This window comes from Hippoglossus stenolepis, chromosome 17 (assembly GCF_022539355.2).
Source record: "Hippoglossus stenolepis isolate QCI-W04-F060 chromosome 17, HSTE1.2, whole genome shotgun sequence".
NCBI classification, from domain to species: Eukaryota; Metazoa; Chordata; class Actinopteri; order Pleuronectiformes; family Pleuronectidae; genus Hippoglossus; species Hippoglossus stenolepis.
The window spans coordinates 13134443-13157392 of record NC_061499.1 but is presented as its reverse complement, the minus strand read 5'-3'; the positions used below and the strand labels follow the sequence as shown (position 1 = coordinate 13157392).

Sequence of the window (22950 nt, the reverse complement as noted above, 5' to 3'; positions counted from 1 at the left end):
CCCTGCGGCTATGGTGCGATCGCTCCTCCCGACGGTCTGAAGACCAGAAAGTTCTGTATCATTTATCAAAATTAATTGGTCGGCGGAGGCATTACAGCCGGTCTTTCCCTGCAGGGCTGAGGCACTAACGGGAATTTCGAAAAGGCAACTTTTGTTTGAACTCTCGCCTCTCAGTGGTCTTCTTTTATCATAATGAACATCTCACTTCTCTTGGAGGATTTTTTTGAAAGGAAATGTTTTACAGCTGACGTTTGCTCCGTGTTTGAGCATCTGTCCCTCCTATCTCTCCTTTCTGCTGAGTTTCAGCTCATATCTAGGTTCTTTAATTCAGATTATAACCATACTTTATCAGTGTCAGTTGCAGTGCTTAACCTTTGAGGGTCGTGTGGAGAGCTGGAGCCAATCCCAGCTGACATTGGGTGAGAGGCAGGGTACACCCCGGACAGGTTGACAGTGTATTGCATAGCCAACATACAGAGACAAAAAACAACCTTACACACTCACATTCATAGCAAAGGACAATTAATCCAACCCTAATTTGCATGTCTTTGGACTATGGGAGGAAACCAGAGCATGCAAACTGCACACAAACAGACCACAGCCAAAGCAGGTTTTGAACCAGGAACCTTTTGACTGTGCCCCATATCAGTTTGACATACTGCATCAAATATGGGGTCATATAACTAGTACTGTATATGGCTTATTTAGTCAATTACAGCCTTTTACATCACTTTTATTGTATGTTTTTGTTCAATCTGCTAATACAGGACACATTCTGTTATAATTTCTTAATGGTAACATATTACATCCCTTACTGGCTGCAGACTCATCGCCTGACCTCACTCAAACCATCTCTCTGGGACAACATTTCCTGCAGCATTCCATTCAGTAGAAACAAAACAGTAACCAGAGACATCCATCTTCAGGCTGAGCACCCACTGTATGAGTTAGAGCGGCCTGTATGTCGAGTAGCAACAAATATCCAGCTGCCCGCCGCAGGATCTCTGTTCTAATTCAAGGGAATTGCAGTGGTACTGTACCCAACACAAGTGGTTTGTCAAGCCCCAGAGAATGAACTGCCGTCCTTGAGTTGGCGAGATGGAGGAAATTAATGTTGGATTTGGACTGCAAGATGGGGCAGACTGGAGGCAGTGGAGCCTGACGGGACAAATCGTGTCTGATGGCCTGGCCGCGAGCGTATATGAGGGGAAGTGCTGGGTTCAGTGCTGTGTGATCCCCTCTGACGTCATGCAAAGCTTGTTCAGGCAATTCGGACCTGGAAACGCTGCATGATTAATGGAGACAAGTGAAAGTAGGAAAGTCTTTAGCTTGATCCGATTAAAACTCAGACAAAAGGCCTTGTACATTTTCTGGTGGCTTTTTAAAATGTATTAAACATGTTCAGTGTTCACACAGAGAGATGTTCTGATCCAGGCTTATTTGAATAAATTGAGGTGTTAGACGTAACCTGGTGTTTCCCGATTCAATTAATTACTGTAAACCTTCAGCATTAATTCCATTCACAGGCGAGAGAAGACATTGACATTTTGCTTGCTTGTTTAGATACTGGATGTTAAGTATTTCAGGCTTTTAATAATTTCTTCATGTTTGGAGAAACCAGCAGCTTTTGAGGTTAAGGGGAAAAATAAACATAAATATTCCTACAAAAGACTCAACAAAAGATTTTTTTTTAACAAAGTCATTTCCCAGCCCAGTTCCTGTTTCACTGTGTGCTTTGTCGACTTTCTGGCTGACACATACAAACACCCCCGATCACTGTGCTGGGTTCGGTGTGTCTCTATTTACCTGCACTGTTACTAGAATAACAGAATCTGTCTGTTGCTCTGCACTGTGAGTGCTGTGACACCCTGTGTCATCACTACACCAGGTGACTGATCTCATCACTTGTCCATCACTGGAGCTGTATTAACGGTGTGCTGCCCATCAGATTCACACATTGTCACTTAGCTTGCATTATACTGCAGCAGTGGTTCTCAGTTTGAAATACTAGCTATTTTATTTCTTCTGGTCCTTAAAAATACAAAACTGGTGGTTGGTTGAACTGCTAATAAATTCCTTTTTCCTTTTTTTGCACATCCGCCAGTGTACTGGGGTCCGCTATGGTCCTGGGGACATAAATGTTGCCATCCACCCATGTCAGCTAGGGAACAATGAGACCCCTTTGTGGATATTCGTGTGCAGCCCCAAATTTGTGACCAAGCTGACTGTACGTGGTGGCTGCGTATGCTCTAGGTATAACACTTTACAGTCCGGTTGGTGGTGCCCTCATTGTTTGGTTGCAAAGAAGAGAGAGAGAGATGAAGAACATGGTTGATCGAAGTGAAATGGAATAGAATGTGGGATCAGATATGCATTCATGGGTTTCCAGTCCAAGTGCCAGAACGAGTACGAAAACTCTCAGCAGACCTGAAACGCCGACAGTGTAGTCAAGGCCTATAAGGCAATATCCTGTCACTGGGGGTCCTAAGTTGATTTTGTTGTTTAAGTTTCTTATTTTGTATGTTTGTAAATCCAAATTAAGGATTCAGTTGTTTTCTATTTGGCACCTAAAGTGGGGTACTCAAATGGTGAAGTCACTAAAGTGCATCGCAAGTATACCCACATGTTTCTCCATATCTGAATCTTTCAGTTAATACCTCTGAACTCATTGCTGCAGCCTCGTCACAACTTCAGAATACTCGCTGACTTGATCGACTGTCGGCCAATATTGACCTTCATTTGGGGGGGTTGAGACCCTAATGGGCTGTTCTTCCGCCTACTCAAGCAGCCGACATCTTGGTGGTACAGTTGTGGCAGAGGCCCGTGTAAAGTCTCCCGGCGTGTGCTGTGTGCTCCCCATTCCTGCACCACTCCTTTTAGATCCCTATTTTCTTGCTCTCTGCACACACACGAGTTCCACCTCCACCAGGCAGGTAATTACTGTCACAATCACTGGCACAAAGACTTGGAACAGCTGTGCACGGCGGTGGCGGTAATGTTTAAGTGTGTATGTGAATAAAAAAGAGGAAGGAGAGAGTATGTATGTGTGTAAAAGGGAGATGAAGACAGAGGAGAAGAAAAAGGTGGAGCGTTTTCTCCACTTTTCATTTTTTTGTCACAGAACTTTATGTGTGTATGTGTGCAGCTCTGTTTGTGTGTGTGTGTGTGTGTACGTGTGCGTGTGTGTGTGTGTGTGTGCTCAGCTGTCTCTTGTCTTTGAACATGAGGGCAGCTAAGCAGAAGTTTCCACTGATTAACTTTCTTTAATTGCCGCACATCTAATTAAGCTGTTAAAAAGATGCCAGGTGAATGTTCCAATTCTCATCAGAGTATCACACACACATGAAAAAGCTGCTGCTATCAGATCCTGCTGTCTCAGAGAAGACAGTGGATATGATGCAGTCGTCCCCATGGCTCAGTCTCACCAGCAACCTGAAGTAAAACCCAGGGAGCTAATTACTGATTTTGAAAGACCACAGACGCACATATGTTTAAACAAGGTTTATTTAAGTGGATTTAAGTGGATTATTTGTCAGGAGGACACCAGCTACTTTTTAATTCCCCTTAATAGACTCTTAGTTTAATGTTATCTCACAATATGACTATGCCAACCCCCTGACAAGGCAGGTCTGATGTTTTCCTCGGCCAGAGAATGACTGAGAAAAGAAGTAATGAGTGCAGTTATGAGACTGTGGAGGAGTAATCAATCATCATTGACTGTAGTGCCGCAGGGTGCACGGGGGCTCTCACTTACTGGCAGTGGATTGGCACTGCTGTTCCCATTTTCTCCAAAGCCCACTTAATAATGAGACGGTTTTATTTTAGGGTACAAATAAAGAGAAGGGATGGTGCTGCGCTGTATCCGCGTCAACAATGTAACAAAAAAAGATTTTCATTAAATCATATTGAAGTATTGCCACAGTGCCCACTAACACCAGAGAGTATTATTTTTGTGAAGTAGGTGATGCTCCAGCCATTGAAGAACAATGTGATGCTAAAAATTCCCGCCTACGGGTGCCACCATCTTGCACTTTTGACGTCTTTTAGAGGCAGAGTCTTCGCAGTAGTGATCGTGGTGTGTAGCTGTGGTATCAAGGTCCCACCCACACACGTTCTCGACCAATCGGGAGTCAGTCTATACAAACTACAGTATAGGTCAGAAACTCCACCTTTTCCATGTTGGTAGATGGGAGCAAACTTAAAAGTCAAAGAATGGCTCAAATACATTTGACGGTTTGTGTTGTATTAGGTAGATCTTATCACACTGATGTATGTTTAGGTGCTTATGTTTCCCTTAAGTTTGTTTTGTATTATTTTGATGCTATGAAAACGGGGTGAAACGTTATGATTGACAGATGAATCACCACTGGTCAAGTGCATGTCCATCCCTTGATCACAACTGTGAAGTATACAACTACACAAGATGGCAGCGTTTGTATCTGGGATATTTGGAGACACTTTGTCCATCTTTATGTACAGTCTGTGGTTCTAATATCTTGTTCTCAGTCCCCACCAAGTCTCAGGAATATATGACTCAGGCTAAGTGCCTCATTAATCAGTGGCAAACTTTGTTTGTCTTTATTGGAAATAGCTGCTTGCTGATCCACTGCATACACCATAAGAACAATGGGCCTGAAAAAAGCAGGGTTTCACTTGTATTTATCCGGCGATGCTGTTTAATACGAGTGTCACCTAATTCACTCAGTGTAAACCATCATAGCTAATGGCTAAGTGTGGAAATCATTAAATTAGTGTTTCAAATTAAAAGTATCCACTGGCTTCAACAAGGCTCTGACAAATTATGCAGTCAAGAGGAAACAGCCACCATCATCAGCACAGACTCAGCAGGCAAACGCTGTCCTCACAGTAAGGTCACTAGACCTTGATTATCACCAAGGAGGCGAACACCGACCTGGTCTGTTCCACCAAACTTTTGGGATGTCTGCGTAGGAGCTTCCCCCGTCACCGCGGCTGTTCTGCCTTGTTAACCCACCTAATGAGTGAGATTCCTCCCCTAATCACCGTCTCTAATGGACTGTCCAAAACGATCGACAAATGGGGTTTTCACAAACGGAAGTCTGGGCCAAGTCGGCCATTTTTAGACTCAATTAATTTTTCAAATGCGAGGATTTGGGGTTTTTTTTTTTTTACGAAAGAGAGAGCGAGAGAGTGTGAGAGAGAGTGAGACTACGGTAGATTTATTTTTAGCAAGGGAGGCAGACAATGGAGGGTGAAAGAGAAATTGACCATGAGAGAGAGAAGGAGAAGGAGGGAGGCAGGCTGGGAAATTACAGGATTGTAATGACTGGTGTAATGTTTCAGTTGGTGTGAGCCTGGGGGCCTGAATGATAAAGAGACACCGAAGTGATTAAGGCCCTAGATTTGTCAACTGATTTTCTGTCTTCAGTTATATCGTGTGAGAGGATTGCCACCACTGGCATGACTGTGTGCATGTACACTGATGTGTGTGTGTTTGTGTGTGTGTGTGTGTGTGTGTGTGTGTGTGTGTGTTCCGACCTCATTAAGTGAAATTATCCTGTAATTGATACCCAGCCGGCAACCTGTACATGAATTATCCTGACACAAATATCATAATCTCTTGTGTTGACTAGATTCAGTAGCTATTCCTAAGGCAAACTGTATTGTAACCTTGGTTGCCATGGTGTGTGTCAGTGGTAACTATGGCAACTCTTGAGCGACTATATTGTGGTTATGTGACTGCTCTGTAGCAGTTTCTGAGAGGCCTGCATGGAGTTTGGCCAAAAAGGTGAGGTCTCTCCATTCGCCTCTCCACTTACCCACCAATTTTTTCCAACCACATTCCATCTCCATCTTTCATCATCCCACCCCTCACAGCTCCAGCTCACTTACTTTCAACTTTTCACGTCACCTTCTCGCCCTCTGTCCCTTTCTCCACCCTCATCTGTCTGCCTCGGTGTATATCTTGCCTTCTTGTCCCCTCATCTGTCCTTTCATGTTTTCACCTGCTTCGTCGTCCATCTTTGTCTGTCTTTCTGTTTCTGCTGCTCCCTCTCTTTACTTCTCCATTGCCTCCTCATGCTTTTTCACCAATCTCAAGAGTAGTGCCTGAAATAGCTGTGGGGTTGCTCTGAGTGGTGGGACGGGAATGTCGGAGAACATGTGAGTCGGTTAAAGAGCTGGAAATCTGGGACAAAGCAATGTGTAGACAAGAACCCCCCCCCCCACCCCCACACCCACACACACACACCTGATAGTGTAATTTGTGCTGCTCTGGATTTCTCTCTGACCCACCTACTTATTGTAGTACTGACATGTTGAGAAAAAACAGGTCCTTGTCATTGCGCTCCAAAAAAAACAACATTAATGTTTTCTATACCTTTTGGAGCCCTCCCAAAACTAGAATGCCTTCCTTTAAATTTCGCAGAAAATGTATTTAATGGATCTTAATGAAAAAAGTCAGGCATGTTTAGGGGACTGATATTTAGCTATGCGTGTGTAAGCGGACTGTTGGGCCTCGGTAGATGTATGCACTCTCTGAGTGCCATTATTGATAAAGGAAATATTTTATAGTATAGGACCCATCCTCTGGGGACCATGAATGTCTGTACCCGGATTTCATTGCAATCCAGTGAAAGTTGTTGAGATATTTTTGTTCAACCAGCTCCAATGACAGCTTGAATAAAGTTGATCAAGGCTAAGAAAACATTGTAAGAAACCAGTCTTTATCTGTAGAGGACAACATGCCAGCTGTGATACAATCACAACTTTGTGTTGCTAACAATGCTACTCCCACCTTCCTGCTTCTTACAGAAAACAGCATTTGCATAATGGCACAGGGTCAGTTGTCAGTGAAATGTTTTTTGAGAAGAGGAAATATCTTTCTCATGATGGTGTTTTGATGGTATGATTGCACTCACATGCATTTTTTAATAATAGCTCACACAGGCCTAACAAATGTTTCCTTCACCTGCAATTACAAGACACAGTTGACTTTTGTTGCGTAAGAAGGTGGTGTAACCATCTCTCTGGTCTTCTCTCTTCTTGTCTTTCTTCTCTCCCTGCCCTCTTTCCTCTTTTTGCCCTCCCCCTCTCTTTCTTTGTCTCCCTCGTTCTTCATCTTTCTCCTATCCTTGTCCCTGTGGGGTTTCTCCAGTGGCTGTCATGCAATAGTGTGAGCATGTAGGGGATGATCTATGGGCTATAAGCAAGGAAAGAGACAAAGGAGAGGAAGATTTCAGAGATGAGGATATGATTCAGTTTTTTCCTTCAGTAGTGTTTCTTGGTGCAGCGGGACGATAGTAACAGTAGGTGGATGATGTCCTCATACAGGCGGTGGGGAAGAAGGTGAATGTATGCAGAGAGTGAGGGAAATAAATGGATTGGAGGGGAAAGATGGATCTTGTGTTGGAATTCCAAGGGCAGAGAGGAGATGAAGACTAATTAGGTGGAGAGATCCAAAACTGTATGTGGGACGTACAGAGCAGCTGGAAGGGAATGATGGAGGGAGCAAAAGGTTGATACGGGGGCAAGGAGGGGAGGAGGGACAGAGCAAAGGGCAGTGGGAGTGATGGAGAGAAAAGGGGGAGAAGGAAGGAAGATAGGAAAACTGGAGGGTGGGGAAAGGCAAGAACAGGGGTGTGATGCTGGTGCATGAGCGAGGGAGGGAAGGAGGGAGGCAGGGACGGGGTCGGGGAAAGTAGGACAGTAGAAGGGAAGTACAGATGGAGAGAAGAGGCAAAATGAGGGAATTTGGTGGAAAGGACAAAGCAAAATTGACATGAGAAAGGTCAAGCAAATGGTGATTATGTTCTGCGTCAGCCTAAACAAGTGCCAGCCAATTACAGAGGCAGTGAACAAGATTTGATGTGAATTAAAAAACAAACACGTTTTTTTTGCTGAGATTATAAAAAATCACAAAGACACCAACATAACAGCACTTAAAAACTTCCTTTCATTGCATTTTCTATAAAAATTAAACATGGACCATTATACTAACACCAATTTAAGTTTATAGTAAGTTTTTCTTTTACTTTATACACAAAAATCTATCAGTTTCATAAGGTCTCTTTCTCAACATGAACATCGGCACCAAATTTTGTCCCTTCATATATATATATTAGAAAGAAAAAAACTGAAAGAAAGTGATAAAACATTATGAAAGCGCAGGAGTGCGGGCAAGTGAGATCTAGTTAAAGGCTGAAGTTAATAGAAATGTTTGTGCAGCCTCTGTCATCAATTGACCTCCCCTCTATATTACACAAACTTGCAGTAAAGTAAACAGCACATCTGTCTACTCCATGAACTCAACCACCGTACCGAATCCCCCGTCAGACAGTACGGTGAGTATTTCACGGTATAAACATTAGTTTTCTGTCAGCACCCTCCACTCGTGCTCTGGGAGCTGCCACCAGGCGAGTGCTGCAGGCCTCTGCTGCGGGTCCTTCAGACACCAGCGGCCCTGTCGCTCGTTCCCTCTCGCTTACCCCCCGAGCCTGAGGGGTCTCACATCCGACAGCCGGTCCCAACGCTGACACCCTCTCTGACCATCTGTCTGGGTCGTGCAGTCAGAGTATTACTGCTGACAGGCGATGTTCTCCAGGAGTTTTTCTCCCTCGTTTCACTATCACTGCATTTCTATTTCTCGATGCCGAACTATCAGCTCACAGCCCAGGTCCCTCCTTCTATTCCTATTGGAAGCGGGATGACTGCGTTAAGTGGGTTAATTGCTGAGTTGTAGAAACCCAGTGACATCAACTAAAAGAAATCTTATGAGGTATGAAACCATGAGTGGATCAGACAAAAGTCAAATTTATTCAGAAAATTCAAATGATTCTTTTCAGGAATGAATCAGTAAATAAGTGTATATCTGTCTACACTATGTACAAGGCTTATAACATGGTTTAATGTTTTTTCTCTTGTCCGACCAGTATTTTTGGGATGTCACATCATTTTTACTCTAAGTACCAAAAACTAATCCTTTACAAGATAAGATCTGGTGATGTTCTGCATTTTTCTGTTCCCACATATATTTAGCTGAGTATGAGCAACAGATATAATGGAAAAAAATGAATTATTATTCATTTACTATTACATATTCCCGGAGCACCTTCCCTCCTGTTCGAAGTTGAAAGTGACAAGAATCACATTTTGTGCCAGCGAGCGCGCAGAAGCGACTTCTATTGATTTCTGAATGGGATTATAAAAAAGGAACATGTCGCCCGTTCCTCTTGAGGGACACATACAAGGGTTTAGTTCTCTGTCATTGTATTCCCAGTGCAGATCAGAGGTATTTCCCCTCAGCAAAGCCTGATGTACAACATAAAACAATTAAACACTGGCGGTCGGCGGAAGAAGGAATTATTGATGCAGAAAATTGATTTTTGAAATGAAATGTAAGTGGAACAAGTCCCTTCGCAGGACGTCTCAAACTGTGATTAGAAACGAGTTCATGTCGCTGCGTGTGTTTATGCATATGAGTGCTTGTGTGTGTGTGTGTGTGTGTGTGTGTCTGAGATCATGATTTTGCTGTGATTTTCATATGGTCTCAGATATATTGAGTGCCATTTGTTAATGCCACACCGAGTGTGTGTAGTCATACATTTATTATAATAACTTGGAACAGGTTCTACTGCTTATCAAATTACAGCAGAGCACAACACACACACACACACACACACACACACACGTAAATAGACACTATTATAGAATCTGCTAAACCACAGTCATCCACTGTCTTGTATAATGTGCATTGTACTGTAAACATTAGCTGTCTTTCAGCAGAGCTCTAAACATTTGCACTAGACTGGCACTGTGCGCCTGTGTGCGTGCGTGCGTGCGTGCGTGCGTGCGTGCGTGCGTGCGTGTGTGTGTGTGTGTGTGTGTGGATTCAGGTATAAACAGCTGGTCGACTTCAAACCTGGGTATTTAGATCCAGACACAAATAGGCTAATTAACTGTGATAGACTGTGATCCTGTTTTTTTTCTCTGTCATCACTCGAGGACAATCACTATTGATCTGCCACTTTTGCTTTTTCTCTCCTGCTTTTCCTCTCTGAACACACAACCTCCTCTTAACCGCCGCTCCCACAGAGTTTATCGTGAATTCAGGGTCAGTTTCTTGACTCGAGGGAATGAGTTTCAAGAGCAGGATTCCATTGCTCTGCAGATAAATCAGTCATTTATTGAGGTAAATGACCTTCATGTTGCAGCCCACATGGGCCTTCATCTGCCCTGCGCTGAGGATTCAATCAGCCTTTGTACCCGTGTGTTAAAAGTCCCTCTTTAGTCCCAGTGGCTCAGTTTAACCCCCAGAGAGGCACTCCTCGACCAGTCGAATTTGTTTCAATTTTTATTACCTGAAGCTTCAAAGAGTGGGTGTCAGGAGCTGAGTGGTTAAAGAGGTGGCCTTGCAACCAGAGTGTTGGCAGAGCAACAGCCTTGACTGATTTAAAAATGTCTCACACTGGTTCCAAAAAAATAGTCAAAGTTGCCCGTAACATACATATACATATATATTTTATGTCTGTGTCATGCTAATGCATTTGGCCCATCTCTTCTTGGATTAGGTTTGACCACACTTCAGCATTCTGCGAGTGTTGTATCCTCGTTCCAGTCACGCGTACATTCCTATGGCTCCATTCATACTAAAATGAGGGTCAGCACTGGTCTTCCAGTATCTATTCCAGTAGGTGGATATATTGTACTTGGAGGATGCTTGGTCAGTGCAGTCACAGATTTTTGGCTCCACGCAGGACGTCCTCACAGGAGTCCATGTGTCCAGACGGGTGGATGATGACATTTACACGAGGACCATAGCGGACTCCTGGCAGACACAGAAACTATGAACTACAAACACAATGATCTTCTTCTAGTATTCCATATACAAGACATGTGGAAAAAGAAAAAGTTAAGACACACACTCACAGAACTATTACATATCTGTACATTAACTCAATAAAGAGCTATTTTCTCTACATTACTGGAGTATCAATATTGAGCATCAATATTTGCACTGATCACTAACTGCTGCTCAATAACATTGTAAGGAGTTGGTAATGCGATGCTTCAGATAAATGATGATATCAGTAATGGCTCAAAAACCAACGACCAAACTCTCTGGAGGTCTTGATGACATTATAAACTAACTTAGGGGAAAATTGAATCAGTTTTAAAATAAATATATTTTTTGCGATTAAACTGTTATAATCACTCAAAGTGTTGTTATTTCTTATGCCGAGGACATCATACCATTCAGATAAAGATGGAACTGGAAAAGAGCTTTAAAATTATATCTCCCCAATAAGGTCAAATTTGGTGTGTTAGCCCATATCCCCTTAAAAGGGAATCTGACACTCTGAGTTCCGTATGTTTCTCATTTGACCAAATCAGCACAAAGAAAATCATTTTCATTTCATTTCCAAATTTCCTGACCCTGAACCTTTCTCTGCTCTTCCCCTCGTCTCTCAGCTCACTGTGTTTGGATACACAGCTCCTGTTATTTCTGCTGTCACTCCTCTCATTATGTTCAGCCCTGGCAGACAGATGCTTTCAGTAAACAGTAAACTGCATGGTACCAGCTCAGCATTAACACGGACAAGCACATTTAGCAGCTTAATAATGAACATGGCGGAGGATTGAGCAGTGGAAGTAGAGACTAAAACCGTCACCTGATTGCTAACGCTAAACTGTAAGGTAATAGATTATATAGTGCAGTGTTTACAGCTCGTTCGTGGCCGAATTAAATCCAGTTTAATTCTTAGTTAATTTTAATTTAACATTGGTAATGTTAATGAATGTTTCTAGTGTTAATTAATGATATTATACATATATTAATAGTTGCTTTACTCTGCATTTTGCTGTGCTGTGAATCTGAGGGATTGGTCCTAGAACCTCCCGGGTTTCTCAAAGGAGCAAAAGTAATGACTAGTTTAAAACTGTAGTTTGGTCTGTGATGAGCTTTACAATTTTTCCTTTTCGCCTTAAGTCATAAAAACACACTGCATGTTATTTTTTCTCATTGCATTCATTGTGAAGTTTTGTTAAACAGCCTTTGGGGCAATTTAACAGCGGGACCTGAGATTTGTGCTATGCCAGGATAAACTTGCTAACTGCATAGAGAATCAGCAAAAAGAGCAAAGAGACATCCGCTAGTTTCTCTAAATATGGGTACGCGAGAAAAGTAGTGTAAGGAGTACCTCAACTCCACCTTCCCTCAACAATGTCATCCCCTCCGCTCCTTGCCTTCTTCCTCACCTTCTTCCCCCTCTCTCCTGCAGACAGCAACTTCATCCTGGCCAACGCTCAGATGTCGAAGGGCTTTCCCATCGTCTACTGCTCCGATGGCTTCTGCGAGCTCACAGGCTTTTCCCGGGCCGAGGTCATGCAGAAGAGCTGCGCCTGCAAGTTCCTGTTTGGGCCCGAGTCGAGCGAAAGCATCATCCTCAGCATCGACGAAGCCTTGGAGGAGCGCAAGGAGTTTAAGGACGAGATCATGTTCTACAAAAAGACGGGTGAGACTTCAAACGTTTTCAGACGTGAACTTTGCAAATGTGAAGTTTGTCCTTTTGTGAAAAACGCAGCAAGATGTTGTCCGGGTCTGACACATTCACAACAACAGGAACAAATTCCGGTGAGGGGTGGAGCCTGGGTAGATCCTTCAGGAAGCAGGGCCTGATGCATAAATTCCACTGCAGAAATCTCATGTTTTTGATTATGGCGCCAACGTCGGCCAGAATCGGCCCTCATCACCAAAATATCTCAAATCTTGATGTTTTTCCAAATTGACATCTTTGTCTGAGTCCTCTTTTTCATCCTAAGATATTTTTATTCTTTTTCTTTTGTGTGTCCCAACACTTTTGTAGTTTTGTAGTTTCAGATTAGAAATCATGTGATTGGCAAGATCACAAATCTTGAAACGGGGGGTGTTTCCTCCTCAGTCAGGGCGTATGTCAGCAGAGTTAATACCAGTTTTCAGTTCCTTACCAAGGTTTCAAACCTCGGAAACAAACTGATGCACTGGGAGAACAGCGACAAATTTGATTTGATTGATTTGGTTTGCAGGAAGGAGGAAAATGATGTTGGCAGAGATTTGAAATTTTTTGTCAGCCTGTCCAAACTTCGCGCACAACCTTTTCTTTTAGATTTCAACCTTTCAAAGCCTTTATTGAGTTTTGGAATATGGCATGAGATATATCCCATAATTTGTGTTTGGGGGCTGGTCGGAAAATGTCCGGAAAATGTCCAAAGTAACTCACTCACGCAGAATTTAGTTTTGCTTTCTGGTTCAGTGGTTGTTGTCTTTCTTTCCTTTTCCCTTCCTTCTCAGTGAAAGTTAATTTTCCGCTCTTCTGTGATCGTGCCCAGTCATGTCACCATGAAACCAGGGCAAGTTGACAAGAAAACCATTAGCGAGCACATGCACAGTGTGATTATCATGTCTGACTTTTCTTGTATTTTTCCATAAATTGATGACCATCCTCCGCAGCTATTTCTGAAGGAGCTTCATTTAAATCAGCGTAGATGGGACCGTGAATATATGAAGTGACGCTCGGAGGAACGGACGGAACTTTTTTAGTAATTGGCTCATTCCCATTAAAAGGTGATTAAACAGCCACTAAAGTCCCTCAGTTGATATTTTAACGGCGAGACACATTAAACTTTCATAGCTGTCAGCCAGTGACTCTTTAACCCCCGTCTCCTTGAAATGCACCGAGCCCCGCAGCTGGCTGTGGCGTGGTGCGGTTTGGAGTGTCCCTCTCTGATTACCCCGGCTGGCCACTGAACAAAATGGAGTCAAAACTAATGAGCACATCTCGGCATCAGTTGGGAACATGCTCGCTGTGATGTGGGACGGTGCCGTGTGCCCTCTGCATGTTTACTGCGGTTTTTCCTGGCTCAGGTTTTTTGCCGTGCCTTGCAGCAGATCCAGTTTGTGTGAATCTAAAAAGATTTTAAAAAGGGAGAAAAAACTCTTCGACAACATTTGTCTTTTGGTGTGAATTTCTCTGCAGTTACACCATCACACAAATGTGTTATCAGCGCTGCATACGCTCGTATTCGTGCAGAGCAGCGGAGTGTGAGGGTGAGATTAAACATTCATTCTTGAGCGTGGAAACATGTTGACAAAACACTCACTGCAAGGTCCATTTAGCTGCTGTTCTCCGGCTTTTGATTTTCTTACATAATCTTCCTGAGCAGACAGAGTTTTTCCAGTTGTCATGGAAATGTAGACAACCAAATTTCCATTTGTTTCTGAGCTCGTTGAAGAAGTTGCACCCGCCAGCTAAGAAATTGAACGATTTGAGATGTGATCTGGGAAAAAGAGCTGTTGTTTGTTTTTCCCAAACCAGATGTTCGTGACTGATGCATCTGAAACCATTTACCGATTGATTCCGTTGCTGGAAGCAGAACTTAATCTTTTCTGTATTGATTAAAGGTAAATGTCGATTTTGGGTTGGAATATATTTGCTTCGAATGAAATACACCTTGCGGGGACACTGCGCCTCATTCAAGAACAGATTTGTTCTTAAGTTATGCATAAAAGGTGATTTCGGGAGAACATGTCGCATTCACCAAATTTCATGTTAATTTCCGTTAATTATGTTAATTTACTGTCCTTGTACGTGCTGAGGTGGTTGAGCACCCCGTTTACACACTTTCCTGAAGACAGAAGAGTGTTGAATCTGATTTGGTGTGTTTATACAAACTCACCATACTAACAAATAGAAGAGAAACTTAGTACCAACATGTATAAACATGCATGTGAGGATTTATGATGCTGTACGCTGCTCTAAACTGATTAATACAGGTATTATGATGTGTGCATGTGTCAGGTGCTGTGCCACATTTCTATAGTTTTCCCTTGATTGGCTCCCGAAGCAGATTTAGCCAACGGCTCAGTGCAGTTTGCGTAGAAACAGCTTTGCTAATACCATCACAGATGTGACTGTCTAATATACGCCTCTCTGTGTCTCGCTTTATTGTCTTTTTCCCTGCACACGTCCCCTTGCTCCTCTTCCCTCCTGTTCTCCGTTACTTTACCTTTGCTACTTTACATCTTCCTCTGTCTCTCTCTCTCATTTACGATACAGTTTTTTCCCCCCTCCCGCCTCTTGTGCCATTCCCTCACAGTACTGTTTGTGCCAGTTGGCCCGGCTGTCTGTCTCGCCGCGCTTAGCTGATTGACTCGGTCCTCCGCTTGTCTGCCTGAGAGAGAGAGAAAGCTGCGTGTTCGCAATCAGGAATGCTCTTTCCTCGCAGTGTGTGCTCGATAGCACTTCCTTGTCTTGCAGGCATGCAGATATTCAATCAGACACACTCACACACGCACACACACACACACACACACACACACACACACACACACACACACACACACACACACACACACACACACACACACACACACACACACACACACACACACACTCACACACAGACAAATAACACTGTAATTGACTCATCTTCACACCAGGGATATTTAGTGAGTGGGAGTGATGGGAGGGAACTCCGTGGGAAATCCCTCTTAATCAGCGATTCATTTCTATTAACTGCATAGTCAAAAATAAGCTGTTTAGCATGACCTCTGCTGTGAGGACGTTTGTCTCCACCAAATGTATGCAGAGGTAAAAATAGAGAAAAGATGACATTTCGAGGTTCCCCAATGAACAGAAAAAATTACACAACGGAGGTATTTCATAAACCGAACAATCTGTGTACCGTTTTATCTTTTTGATAAAGGAAACTTGAACACCGACGCTGGTGCAGACACACGCATCCTCACAGATACTGACCTGCAGTTCCTCTGAAAAACTATCTATTTAGCAGGAGATGGGACCTCAGAGATCGGTTCATCTCCCGCTGTGCTTGGGGAGCGATGACTCGCTCTATTTAAAGGCTCTGCTTCTCCCAAGGGACTTCCAGCTGTAGATAGGCTCACTAATAAGTCTGGGAATCTGTCTGTCTGTCGATCTATGTGCACATACACACTGAAGTACACACACACACACACACATTGCAAATCCATTCTGAGTATAAGGTATAACCAAAGCTGGTGTATATAATATAACTGTGTTAATAAGTGTTTTTTCCCCTTGCAGCTGTGCTGTTCTGGTGCCTGCTGGACATCGTGCCAATTAAGAACGAGAAGGGAGACGTGGTGCTCTTTCTGGCTTCATTTAAAGACATCACAGACACTAAAGCTAAAGCCATCCAAGAGGACAAGAAGGAAGGTCAGTGTGATACCGGCGAAATTCCACAATTATCAAGTCCAAAATTCCACCAGAGTGCACACACACACACACACACACACACACACACACACACACACACACACACACACACACACACACACACACACACACACACACACACACACACACACACACACACCTTCACGAAGTCAGTGTGGAAGCAGCAGTATTAATTCACTAACATGGTAACAGACCAGTAATGTGAGACTATTCCTTGTTATCCCTTCTTTCATTTGAAATTCTCTGTGGCACAGTTTGCATACTGTTGGCATAATGTTGGTTGTCTTCTTGATTCTGATGGTCCATCAACAGAAGCAACTGTTGGCCTCCTTTATTCCACAAGTCGCGGCTGCTCATTCGGAACCCACCCTTGCTGCCATCTTTCCATGTGTTTGTTGTCATTGTTACTGTGTCTTCCCTCCTCTGTTTTCTTCTTGTTTTTTGACATCGGACTAGAACTAGTAGGGTTGTTATGCTGCTCGTCTGTTGTGGTAGAATCACATCTGCAGTATCTGTTACCGGTATCTTCAGTGCTGCATAAAAACAAGGTTGGAGAGATCTTCAGAGGTCGGTTTTTGTAGATAGTTTTTGGGCAATATGTCCTTTATTGATGGGGCATAATTTGAATGTGAACGGGGAAGAGAGAGCAGGGAAGACATGCAGCAAACGGTCTGAACAGAATCTATGGTAACTGCAGAGTACAAAGTGAGCTATCAGGCGCCTGACAAGGTTTCTGAATTTTAGCATCAAGTTGGTAAACTGAGAGTGAATGTTGGTGACCTTAAGGCTGTGTCTACCTAAACAGAACAGAAAGGATTTCTTCATCAAACCAAAATGTTTGCTTTTGTAGACAAAAACAAATCTTCAGCTTTTTAAATCCCACTTCATTTATCCTTTGAGTTATTTTGACACCTCCGTTCAGTAAGAACCAGTATCTGTGGAGCAGAGGTTTGCAGATCCTTTAGTGTCAATCCTCTCAAGAAAAACATAATTTCTGCCTCATAAATGTTCAACCTTTTGCAATTAGAGCAAGTGCTGCGTTTTCATGCTGCACACATCATAGGTGCTTTAGGTGGTCAGGGCGCATACTGCACTGCAAAGTACAGACAGACTTTGATGACGACGAGTCAGATATCTTTGTCAGAACTTTGCCCTTCCACCATTTTAATGATATTCATAACTGTAAATACAAGCGACGACTAAAGGAAATTAAGTTGCAAAATTTGCACTCAAAATCAATTTCCTCAAAGGATTACCTTAAGGGCAACATCTAAGTAAAAAGCCAGAAGCAACCTACAAAGCGAGAGAGAAGGTCACTGGTGTGTGTTTGTGCGTGTGCGTGTGCGTGTGCGTGTGTGTGTGTGTGTGTGTGTGTGTGTGTGTGTGTGTGTGTGTGTGTGTGTGTGTGTGTGTGTGTGTGTGTGTGTGTGTGCGTGTGTGAATATGTGTGTGTCAGCAAATTGACTTTTCTCACCTATAAGACCTCCCTCCCCTGGATTTGCTTAATTACTCTCATCACAGTAAATGAGCGAGAGCAGGAAGCAGAAAGCGGAAGTTATTTTTGCCAACGTAAAGGCTTTTCATAGAAACAGGAAGAGGCTGATGCAGCACGCGGGTGTAGACTGACAGCAGCACGGGAACTATAACGAGTGCAGGTCTGACAAGCTCATTTAAATGAGAATATGCCTGGTAAGTCTCACGGGGCAACTGCATTTTTTTGTTGCCATTCTCAGCGCAGACGTAACAGGACTGAGCTTGTTTTTGCATGTTTAAGAGTTAATGAGTTAACATGCGCGTAAGTAGCTTGTTTAACAGCAAGTGAATGGATAAGAAATAAAAAGAAAGAAGGTAACAGCAGGAGATGCACCAAGGTTATGTGTGACATCAGTGGGGTGTTCCGACCTCCCTGCTGAGGACACTTCAGATGTGACCTAGTTAGCCTCCTGTCATATGCACTGACGGGTCAATGCCTGCAAAAGAGGGAAACCCGTCTCTGACGTCTTCTCTCCATCTTCCGTCTCCTCTCTTCTTTATGTTTTATCTTTTCTGTCTCGATTTTTTCTTCTAGCTTTCTGGCGTCCCTTCCTCACCCCCTCTCTCACACTCCATCACCTCTATCTGTTCCACCTGCTCTTCCACCCGTCCTATCTCCCCCATATGCCCTACATGCCTTCGCTCTCCCCCTTTTCAACACAACACCTCTACCTTCACATGAATGGCTATAAACGCAGAGGGAAATTTATTGGATCTAAAAATAAGCGTGTCTCTGTCTCGGTGCTCCTGCCTTATCGCGTCCCCCAAGGCTGCGCCGTGTTATGGATGGTCCCTGTCTGTTGGGCTCATCTGGGGTCCACGTGCACACACCGGCAACACACGCACCACCGTGCGCACACACTTTCCAAAGGACACTCAGAGGCAGTTATCACTTCAATTCTTCAGCTCTCTTATTGCCGTTATATGCCCCCGAGCCAATCTTTTCCTGTGGGTTCGTTCGTAGCAGTGAGAACGGGTCAGAACCCATGAGCAATAAAGTGCCCTCTGCCATTACCCAACTGCTCGGTCCCGCACTGTACTACACAGCTACTTTATCTACTTCTACAATACACTTGGAAGAGGCACACACAGTAGCAATCCATCATAACTAATCTGCCATACTATACTTAACTGGCTCTGTGCCCCAGTGCTGACTTTTTAAAACGGAAAGCTGCTGTGGTTTTTGTTGGAGATGGGGTGTACACAATAAGGCTTCATCAACAAAAATGACAGTAAATGCAAAGAAATTAATAATTTCACTCATAAATTATTCAATTTGCAGAGAAATGACACATTATTCCTGTTGCATATGCATGTCCTAAATAGGGATTCAGTTAACCTCGGGGGGTGAAGTGTTGTAAGGTTGGGGGTGTACTAACTTTTGTGTGCGCGTGTGTGTTTGCAGAGCGACGGCGCGGCCGGGTGAAAACAGGCTCCCAATTCAGCTCGACGCGCCTCCGGAGGAGCACGGTGCTCTACCACATCTCCGGTCACCTCCACAGCAGAGAGAAGAGCAAGATTAAACTCAACAAGGTATCATCTGACACGTCAGACAACGGGACAGGATGTAACACGATAAAGGCTCTTTGAAGAGGGGGTGGGGGGCGGACTGTAAAACATTGGGGAGTGACGCGACAACTGCTGTTACACAGTAGATAAAATCGCCGGGCAGGTGAGGAGACAAATTGTCTCTGGGTGGAGAGGTGCTCTCCTGTAAACAAATCTCTCCAGTCGCATTAGCTGATGCTCTGTACCACAGATTAGTGTGAAGGAGCAAGAGCGTCAATTATTTGCAGCAAAATTTTGTCTAATTTAATCACAATTATTCTACTCCGTCAAAAAACTTTGTTAGCAAAAGAGAAACATTTACATGCAAGTGAGCTGGCGTGTTTTACTGTGATGTTCCTGTTCTCCCCCTAGTATTAGAGATGGAGCCTGACTGCAATATAGGTCATAAACCCTGCCTCCTCCATGTTGGTGGATGGGACAGAGACCAAACTAAAAAGTTGTGATCAAACACATGTAGGTTAAAGTGCTCCTTTTCCAGTAAGCGTAGTTTTAATGAGTTAATTGAAGCTATAAAAACGGTGTGAAACGTCACGATTGACAGCTGAGACGGACTCCTGATTGGCCGAGCGTGTGTATTGGCGGGACCTCACCACTGAGGTTCCACGTTGTCTCACCGTTTTCCAGAATGTGTTTGGCGATCTGCCCGCTCTGCCAGAGTACAAGGTCGCGGACGCCAAGAAGTCCAAATTCATCTTACTGCACTACAGCACGTTCAAGGCCGGATGGGACTGGTTGATTCTGCTCGCCACGTTCTACGTTGCCGTGACGGTGCCGTACAACGTGTGTTTCATCGGCGACGATGACGACCTGACGCGCAGCACGACTGTCAGCGACATCGCGGTGGAGATACTGTTCATCATAGGTGCGTTGTAAGGTAGATGGGAGCAGATGTGAATAAGATGTATATGAGTCTGAACTGATTGTAATTAAGTAAGATTGCATGAATGTGTATGTGTGTGAATCAGCTCTTCAGATATAGAAGCAACATTTGCAGCCACCAAACGCACAACTCAGTTTCTGCTTTGTTTTTTTCTGCTTTCCTCTCAGACATTGTTTTCAATTTCCGCACCACCTACGTCAGCAAATCGGGCCAAGTGATCTTTGACGCCCGGCAGATCTGCATCCACTACCTGACCACATGGTTCATCATCGACCTTGTGGCCGCATTGCCCTTTGACCTGCTCTATGCCTTCAAAGTCAGCGTGGTGAGTAGCCATTGGACCGTTTCCGCCGCTTCATCAACAGCCCCCCGAGATTTACTCCAGAACATAATCAATCATCGACTGTACTTTCTCATTATAAATTGTTACTTCTTTTATGATATAGAATATAGATTTTTATGGTCGGATAAAACATTAGGTTCAAACAACATTTTGTCTATCTTATATAGTGTATCTAATACTACAATGCAATAATTGTAAAAAATAAATACAGAAAAACAATGAGGAGATGAAAAACATGAAAGGACTAAATAGATATCAGTGATTGATATTCATGAATGATGGATCGTCCAGTGGCGGAAATCCTGTCACCCCCAGCACATTTTATATGAATAGATTGCGCAGATTGTTCCCAGCGCTGCTCCAGTGCCTCCTTGATTCTGTGTATTGATTCCACATAGTGTACTAGCTGAGAAAACAATCAAACCTGTATCATTAAAACCATTTCCTGTTCCAGCTCCAGTCGAATACATGACCCCCTTAAAAATAGCTGAGTGGAGGAGGAAGTACAGATCTGGAGCAATTAGGGGGAGCGTCTTGTCTCTTCTCTGGTTGAATGATATCACCCATTGGCAGTGCTACCACTATAGGGAGGCTTTGATTGGTTGCCTATGGAAATGTTTGCTTCCTGGCTTCTAATTTGGAGAAAGCTGTGAATTCATGCTGCTGTTTGTCGTCACTCAACCACTTCTACACAGTAAAGTACAGTACACAATATGGGATCATCATTTTAAATGGACCCTGACCGATAATGGAGAAGAAAACGAAGAAAAGATGCAGGTACATATTATATATAATGAGAGTGGCACCAAAACCGAAAAATCCCAGATTCAGCATTTTTTCCCTCCCAGATCCATAGATTTTTTCTTTATTTTTATTTTATTATTATTTTTTGTCACATAAATCTTTCTTGAAATTTCAATGGTTACGATAAGATCCATAAAAGCCTAAATTGACAAACAATCGATAGAAAGAGGTGAAAACACATCTTTCCTTGTGAAGAAAGCAAAACAACGAAACAATAGACGGCGTCTGTCCCACTGTGAAGGGGATTTGTTGTATGTGGAGGGGTGGGCACAGCTCCAGGCAGCTCCAGGTGAAGGTGCTTTTTTGGTTGCCGACTCTATTAATGGAAATACCACGCGCTCCCAGTAGGTCAGGATTAGGGTGTAGGGGCTACTGGGCCACAGGTTCCCCTGCTGCTGCCGCCGGGGGAGAGCGGAAATGGCCAGTAATTCTGCGTGATGTTCCCTCTAAGGACAGAGCATTCATACTCGTGTCGCCTTCGAGGACGGAAGCCATCATTCACCAAAATGAGCCGTGGGGCCTCAGCCGTGTCGCATGTCGGATCAGATTATTTTTTCATATAGTTTTGTCAAGTATCTTAATTTGACCCTGACTGACGTGTTTTCATAATTAACAACATCACCTAATGACCGTTTTGTAGGATACAGCAAAAATGAGTGAAATGCTCCTGATCCGAACAAATATTTTGACAAAATGTATTAAATGGGTTAGAGACAAACCAAAACACAAACGTTAATTCTGTGTTTTGTTCCTGATGTTAAAGTAGTTTTTAAGTCACTGTCTATCACTGCACATCTAATTTACTGATAGTATGTACATTTTGCTGAACTCAACTGCTACATTTATTATTAAAACTCCTGATTCACTATGTTTCCTGGGCCTGGAGCCCTGGGTGCTACTGGGGACCAACATTATTCATGCTCATTGGCCTGATACCGCTGCGTCAATAAAATGAATACAAATAAACGGGCCGGTCATGCTGGTGCGATTGGCTTGTAGGGCTGAAGTCGTGGCTGCAGGGGGAGAAATAATGAGGATTCCTGGAAAGTTACAGTCTTGCGTGCACAAAAGCTGCCTTAAAAAAAAGAAGAAGAGGGAAAGTAAGCAATCAGGCGGCTAAATGTAAATTTCACACCCGACGACCAGAGGAAATGAAAATGTGAATGGCAGGGGTGAGATGGGAGTGGAAGAAGGAGACAACATTTAAAGGGAGGAAGTGGCATGCGCTGTGTGTGCATTGTTTGGTACATTATGTTGCTTACTGCTGCTGCTGCCGCTGGAGGAGAATGGGCTGCGGCGCTGCCTCCTCTCTCCATAGGTGGGATGTGGGGTGGTGATAGATGATGGAGAGGAGATGGAGCTTCTCCCCAAGGCTCAGTAGGAGGCTTCATTATCACTAGTGCTTGCACCAGTTCTCTATTTCTCACAGCGAGAGGGTGGAAGGGCCAGCATAAAACATACTGGAGACACATGCAGGAGCAGCTCTGATAAGCAGAGTCCACACACACACACACCTCCTCCTTTTACTTTACACACTGATCTTGTCACTCTCTTTTGTCAAATCATTTGTTTGTTGCTTATGTCCCACA

At 43.6% G+C, this 22950-nt stretch overlaps 1 protein-coding gene across 1 annotated transcript in view; it reads left to right on the top strand.

The window, feature by feature from the left end:
• Positions 1-22950, top strand: part of kcnh8 (potassium voltage-gated channel, subfamily H (eag-related), member 8) — a 48075-nt gene that overhangs the window by 617 nt on the left and 24508 nt on the right. Inside the window, exons 2-6 of the mRNA XM_035183047.1 lie at positions 12258-12491; positions 16080-16211; positions 19171-19298; positions 19959-20196; positions 20382-20539. Of these exons, the coding sequence (XP_035038938.1) occupies positions 12258-12491; positions 16080-16211; positions 19171-19298; positions 19959-20196; positions 20382-20539 (890 nt within the window). The remainder of the gene's footprint in view (positions 1-12257; positions 12492-16079; positions 16212-19170; positions 19299-19958; positions 20197-20381; positions 20540-22950) is intronic.